The sequence below is a fragment of the Arachis ipaensis genome, chromosome B08, assembly GCF_000816755.2.
Source record: "Arachis ipaensis cultivar K30076 chromosome B08, Araip1.1, whole genome shotgun sequence".
Lineage (NCBI taxonomy): Eukaryota > Viridiplantae > Streptophyta > Magnoliopsida > Fabales > Fabaceae > Arachis > Arachis ipaensis.
Genome location: NC_029792.2, coordinates 8,049,008 through 8,056,729, shown reverse-complemented (window position 1 = coordinate 8,056,729; position 7,722 = coordinate 8,049,008). Strand labels below are relative to the sequence as shown.

The following is a 7,722-nucleotide window of genomic DNA, read 5'->3' as shown; positions in this document are numbered from 1 at the left end:
CCCTTGCTCATTTAACACTACATCCGGGCACCGATGCAGCGGCTCTTGCTTCGACACCGTACTCGAGCCATACGGCGCGTTGCTTCCGGGCAACGACCTAGCTTTAGCGCAATAATATCTTTGATTCATATCATGGGGGTTCGGCTATATTTTTATGTTGGTTGCCGAAGACCTAACACAACCCTCCTCCTTTATCCGGGCTTGGGACCGGCTATGTACCGCAAGTGTAACATAGGCGGAGTTACTTTTTATACTTTATGTAATGTAATTATTTTTGTAGCTGCAAGCGCCTCGTTTTTATCCCCTAGCTAGCTCCCTTGGTTAAAATTCAACGTTGTTTCAATTAAAATAATGTGATTATTAGACTAGGCTAGAGGATGATTAATAGATTAATTATTACGCGCGCTCCTTACCATGTGTTTCAATTCCAATAATTTGAATGGTTGTTTGATGAATGGCTGGCTGATTTTCTGGGAGAGCCTCCCTCAGCCACAACTTCTTTCTGAGGCTCTTAAGATACCTTTACTCGCTTAGTACGACTTTCTTTTTTATTATTATATAATTCATTAATGAACCCTTCTTGTGTGCTTCTTAAAATATTATAGTACAAGTAACAGGTTTTTGTATCTCATTTCAATAAAGTTGAATTCCCTCTATTGTATAAAGCTTTTCATCCACTTGATGTGATGGCCGGCCACACCACCCATGATTATTATTTTTATTTTTATGTTCTACCAATGTGCATTCAAAGTAGCATATTCATGCAAAGCCAATCAATCTTTTTTAGCTTTGATATTTGATTAATTATTTGTTGTATTAAATTAAGTACATTATTATAACGATAATCATGCTAATCCAACTGGACCACAACCACAAGGTTAATAAGCTAGCTCCCAGATATTTGGCTACCACAAGTCACAACCACATTAATTACTAAATAAGAAAACGAAAATATCTACCACATAAAATAATTGTATATTATATTATATACTATACTAACATCTACAATGTGGATAGGAGCACTACTATGACTTGACCTTGTAGGACTATATTATTAATTGGTTGGTGAGATCAGATGGGAAATAAGATATTCTTAATTTAAGAATAGAGGGAAGGAAGGTGGTGCAATTCCAGGAACATGGCACGTGAAATAAGCATGGATTAGTGGTCATAAGAATTGGGAGTTCCCATTGATTTCGTAATTCATGTGTTTGTCGTTGTAAGGCAAGTGACTAATCTAAGGACTAAGGTAGATAGATAGATAGGCAATAGCATAACCGCTCTACGAAAGCAATTTCATCGCATACACCACCTAAGAAGGTGCCATGAACTTCGTGAACACTACACATAAATATGTTAATTTTAAATTTTTGTTCATGATATATACCTAAAATAAGAAAAATGTTACATATTAATTAAAACAAATCAAATATCAAATAAATGGTGTATTCTTAATGTATCCAGCACATAATCACAAGTTCTCAAGGAATTGAATTTGGATCTTCTAAATTTTAAATTTTCAAATCATTAAATGCTTTCTTTCTCATATTTTTTCTTGATTCTACCTATGAAATAAATGGTGATAATTCATACTTATATTTCTAAAATAAAATTTAAAATTTAGAGAATCCAAATACCAAGTAATTGTCCTTCCTTGCTAGCACACCATAGAAGGAAAGAGAAACAGAGCATTGCGATTCATAGCCACAACCACAAGTTTTCATGCGTCTGGCGTGTTTAACAACTGGTCGTAACATTTTCTTACCACTACAACTCCTTTCTTTTGTCTTTTCCGGATTCAAATAAGTAACCAAGTATATCCCTACATCAATTAATTTATTTTCAATTCATAAATTGGAATTTAAACTACCGGGTGTAGCTTTCAAGCCTCGTTAGTAATTTGTTGGGTTTTCCTAGTAAGTTAAATTACATATCTTAGAAAATTAAACACATTAAAAATTTAAAATTCACCAATACCAAATTTTCAGGCCCTCTACTAGCTAAATTTCCTTAAAATATTTACTACATTCACTTTTGTTATTATACAATCATATCAACAGTAAATGCATATTTCCAGTGTTTAATATCTATACCGATATATAAAGGCAATATCAGAGTTTGGTGTCCAATTTTGGTAGACATCATTTGCCCTCAAATAATTTATTTTATAAACTAAAATTATGGACAAAATAGTAAAAATACATTTTTGTTTTTAATTAAAAATCATTAACCCACAAAAAAGTCAAATAACTACCCACTAAAATGAAAACAGTTTTGTTACTTCTATTAACTTCCCACTAAAATGAAAACAGTTCTGTTACTTCTATAAATATAACAACACATCTTCTATTACCTCCATCCACTACAGTTTGTATTTTACTTTTCTATATTTTTCTTGCTGTTTGGTTCTTCTCCTTCCTTCAACACTCTCGCCTCCATCCTTTCACACATATTTTGTTTACTTCTTTTTTTTTATTTGTAATCTATTTTACATTGGATAATATTATTTTTATTAATTATTAGTTTGACATATAACACAACAAATGTAGCAATATAAAAACTTTGTTAATTGATTTTTTAAATGATCTGGTGACTTAAGATAAGAATTTTGTTAATTGATTTTGTTAATCTCTTTTTTATTTTTAATCTATTTTATATTAGATAATATTATTTTTTATTAATTATTAGATTTACATATAACATTTAAATGTGGCAAAATAAAAACTATGTTATACATTTTTTATTGTTTCAACCTTTATAATTATTTTCTTCTCTTTATGTTTCTAACTCATGAGCCATGTAAGTTTTAATTTATTGTATTTTTCTTTTACTTTAAAAACTTTAGGGGTCTAATGATCTTTCGTTTAAACAATTCCAATTATACAATCAAAAAGTAGTTCAAGAGAATAGGTTTGAATTTTGGTAATTTATTAAGTCTAATTTTTATACAAAAGGTTAAAAATATTCTGAATTTAAAAAACTATTTAATAATAAAATTGAGTTTGTTCAAAATCGTAGATAGAGAAAAAAAGTTAAATTTTTTTAACTAATTACAAAAATTCACTACCATTAAAGCCATTAAATTTGAGTATATTAAATGAGGATTAATAAGAAGCAAACCAGAACGATAAATCTAAAAGTTTTTAAAATTATTTTATGAACAAACAAAATAACAAACAAAATAATAAAAAGATTCGCATTAGATTATGAAAGTTAATCTCATCCTTATAATACAATGGCATTATTTCAAAACATGTAAAATAAAATAATAAAGTGCACTTAAATTAATGTGCACAATAAAATAAATGTAAAACTTAGATAGTAGCAGTCAAATATGAATAGCAATGGTTGCCTTTTGTCCCAATGTACTATATTAAATTGCGACTTAAATTTATAATTATTAGTTAAAAAACTTACAATTATGTATTTTTTTTATTATTTTGGTTAAAAGTAATATACGTTGATATTATTTTTTAGGATTATTGACATCAAATTTTGATAATTTGAAAAAAAAATTAAATGCTTTATATCTTACTTCTTTTAACAAAAATTTAACAACTCATAAAAATTAATATAATAGATGGTTATAAATCAAAGTGATAGACAAGATTAAAAATTACGATAATAATACTTGGTAATAATTAATTACGGTCGGGTGAAGAGAAGGTGGAAGAAGAAGGAAAAAATGAGAAAGGAAAATAAGGAAATATAATAATGGCGATCAGATAATGATAAGTATGTGTTTAGAGAAAGATAATAAGAGAAAGAATAATGTTTAATATAGTAAGGGGATATAATAAAAATATAAATTAAAAATTTTAAAAATAATGAGATTAAAAAAATTTAAAAATTAAATATAAAATTTAAAAAAATAAAATATTTTTTAATAATTGGAATTATGCACGAAGATAAAGAGTCTTTTGAATATAAATTTTTATGTCGGTCTCAAATTAAATACTATTAAAAAGAAATAATTAAACTACTTAATAACGTTTATAAATATTAAATTTGTAAATAATATTTTTAAATTTATATTTTGATTTTGTTACACATAATTTTTAATTGAATAATATTGAAGTGTTTAAATAATTATTTTTATGGTCAATAAATTGACAGTTTTTCAAAACTCGAAAAGTTATTGATAAGGAGATGTATGATGAATTATGAATGATTTTTTCTAAATACATAATTTTTATACTCTCCTATTTTTTTATTAATTATTCTTACGGTTTGATATTTAAAACAAAAAAAAAATAAGCACTCACATTTCTTCTATCTTTCACTATTTATAAAAAATTGAAGGCCTCTTTATATTCAGATTCATATTTTGACCTACCACTTAAAATATATGAAGACAAATATGAATATTCATGACATTTAAGTAAAAATTATTTTTTGTAAATAACTAACATATATTTTGGTTTATGTATACTCTTTTTGAATTAGGATAATGTTATTATCATTTTGAAAAAAAAGGGCAACCGTCATGAGTGCTGTTAGAGGGTGTTAATCAAAGAGCTGAAGCACAAATAATTTCTTATAGTACCAACGCCAAAAGATCGTGCGGCTAAGATAACGCCACGTGCTCTCCTGATCAAACGGTTTCGGAGGCTCTACCAACGCATCAGCAACTGCAAGCAACCTGCAACCGCGTGGTCCATCAAAACTCCCCATCGACAACGCTGCCGCCGGGCTACTCCTTCCGGTGCTCAACGCCGTGCTCCGCCGCCGTATCCTAACCAACCAACCTCCTTTCTCCACTCCCCCCCGTATCTCCGTTTATATCTCCAAGCTTTCGAACCCTCCTAACAAAACATTAGAAACCAAAAGATAAATAAAATGAAAGAAGAAATCATCATTTTCAAGAATAATCAGTAATAACTAATAAGTCCCCCTTGTTTTCCCCCAAATCCGTAACGGTAATAGATGTATAAAATTATTCTTTTGTTTTTTCTAAGTAACTTATTTTGGAAGAGAAAAAAGAATTAAAAAAGGAGTAAGAATACAAACCAGAAAATCATCATGATCCACATCGTGACGATGCCGTTTTAAGGGAACTGCCTCAGAAAAATCCTCTTCGTCGGCGTGGTTGCACCGGCGGCTGACCGACTCTTCGCTGCTGGATGAGCTCGGAGCCGGCGGGGGCGGCGCCGTAGAGGACCAAGGCACCACCTGGTTGTCCCCGTCTTCTTCCTCCTCGTCGTCGGCGGGAACCTCGTCATCGTCATCATCCTCTTCCTCTTCTTCGTCTTCAAGATCGTCGTCCTCGGTGTCTATGTCGTCGTCATTGCCTCCTTCGCTCTCCTCCGCGGAGACCTTGTTGCCGCCGGCGCACATCTCACAAAGCGAGACGGTGTTGCCTAACCTGTCGCCGGAAGCCTTCCAGGGCGTGGGTGACTGGCAGGCGTGACAGAGGAGGGTTCTTGTGTGCCTGGCGACGAGGAAGTTAGCACCGTGAACGTTGGCGTCGCAGTCCCAACAGAGACTGGCCTGGTCGGACTCGCAGAAGGTCCTGGCCGGAACCTTGCACAACTCGCAGCTCTTCATCTGCAGTCGTTGTTGCTATTTCAGAAGAAGAATGAAAGAGAATGATGGGAATTTTGAGTCTTACGGTTTTCGTCTTTGGTATGGTTTTGGTCTCTTCCTCTATCTGTTTGTAACTGTATGTGTGTGTGTGGCCGGGATATATGGTTAATGGTTTCCTTTCTTTCTCTCTCTTGGTCTGCAGGTACGGTATGGGTTAGAAGGGAAGAGAAGAGAATTGAAGGTGCAACTTGATGAGTATATATAAATAAATAAAATACGCCTACTGTTTATGGTTATGATACTTGTTAAAAAATCAGAGTTTAATTTAAGTCACCCAAAAAAAATACACTTTAACTGCATAACACTATCTTTTCTTCCATTTCTAAATTAATTTCTGTAATTTTGAGGTATAGATTATGGAAATGGATCTTCTCTAGTTTTTTCAACACTTGAGAAAAATGCAGTGTGATCTCTCATCATTAATGTCATAAATGGGACTAAAATTAAATATAAGAGAGAAAGTAATAAAGGGTGAGAGATCACAATTGACACCATCCAGTTTTTTCTTCACTAGAGAGGATCCACTTCCTATAGATTATAAAACTCATTCAATAGCATTTGTTTTTACTTTTAACAATTATTTTTATATTTACCCTACATCAAAATTTAATACTAAAAATTGTTAAAGAAAAAGTACAGAGAAACGATGACGATGATAAATCATGTGAATAATAGAATAAAAAAATAGAATTAAAATTATAAATTTTTTTATTAATTAATTATTAATAATTTTAGATTTTGAAATTTAAAAAATAAAAATTTTAAATTAAATCAAATCATAAATAGTGCAGTTACACTCGTTATCATCCTAACCTCCTTCCTCTATTCGCAAACTCTGGTCTGTAGAATAACATAATCATTGTTTCACTTTTCCACTATTCGGTCAGACATCACTCAGACTCCAACTGCCGCCTAACTTCTCCGCGAACGTCCGATCGCACCGTACAAACCCCGTACAATCTCTTTCGCGCTGCCCACTCATCACGGCCGTGCAGCTTCCCCCATAGCCCACTATCGCCCAGACTCCAGTCACAGCTGCCCATCCTTCAGTTGATGCCGCCCAACCTCTCCCAAACGTGCGATTGTGCTGCACAAGCCCCATACAACAGCCTCCTTCATACTGCCTACCTGCCGTTGGCCGTGCAGCCTCCGTCGCAGCCTACTGCATTCTCCGTCCTAACGTCACCATCCGCGATTAATCCGTTCAACATACATCGTCATACATGGTTGCATTGTCGTACGTTCATCGTCCCTCACATCCACGTAAATAGAGTCTGAATTGGTTGAACTACTTTTTACTGTCCCATCTTTATTCACTGACGAGAATTCCTCCCTTGCCTCCATGTGTCGCCATCGACTCTCTCCACCCCGCAAATGTGCCGGATGTTCAATTCACTAGGTATGTAGATGGTTATTTTAATTCTTAATTGAATGGTTATTTTGTTTGATTCAAGTATATACAATTAACAAATGTTGGATGGTCATTTTATTAGGTAGCCGAATAATTATTTTAACAATTACGTGAATGGTTGTTTGATGACGATTCCACAATGGGGGAGGAGGCTGTAGGGGTGAACGATGATGGCCGGTGAGGGAGCTTCAAACGCTAGAGAGGTGGGATAATTGATGAGGGTGGGGTTGATAGACGATTTGGGAGAAGAGGATGTTTGGGTGAATTCCTTTGATAAATTAGAATTGGGATGGTTAATTTTTTAAAATAACTGTGTGAATTTTTTTGTTTAGGTAATTTGAAGAGTTTTCTTACCTTTTTTTTCCTTTGTATTGAACTAAATTCGGAGTCCATTGTTCATATTATTTAAATTTTTCATTGTCCCCTAACGAAATTGATTATTAAAAATATGAGAATTTGACATTAATAATAAAATTTTTAATTTTAATGCTTCAAATTTATTTTTTAAATAATTATTTTTTGGCATAATAATACATAACTAAATATATGTATAAAATTTTTTTATATTAACGGTACATTAAAATTAAATATTTTATAATATATTTTAAAATTTTAAATTTTTCAATAATTTTTTTAAGATACTCTTAAGTAATTTTATAAAATTAACAATATCTTTTTTTTTTCAATGTCTCAAATTGTTTTATTATTGTTATTCTCTCTATTAT

The 7,722-nt window shown here is 32.1% G+C and overlaps 1 protein-coding gene across 1 annotated transcript; it reads right to left on the bottom strand.

The window, feature by feature from the left end:
- On the bottom strand, positions 4,481–5,779 carry LOC107614112 (zinc finger protein CONSTANS-LIKE 2). The gene is made up of 2 exons (XM_016316341.2): positions 5,011–5,779; positions 4,481–4,805 (listed from the first exon to the last, which is right to left on the bottom strand). Exons 1-2 carry the CDS (start codon positions 5,545–5,547, stop codon positions 4,710–4,712), a joined length of 633 nt encoding a protein of 210 aa, XP_016171827.1. The 5' UTR covers positions 5,548–5,779; the 3' UTR covers positions 4,481–4,709.

Bases quoted from the DNA above. Each gene is read 5' to 3' on its own strand.
- LOC107614112 (XM_016316341.2), bottom strand. From the start codon at position 5,547: ATGAAGAGCTGCGAGTTGTGCAAGGTTCCGGCCAGGACCTTCTGCGAG. The intron at 4,806-5,010 runs GTTTGTATTCTT...ATGTTTTGTTAG, and splicing joins TGGATCATGATGATTTTCTG to GAGGGTTCGAAAGCTTGGAG.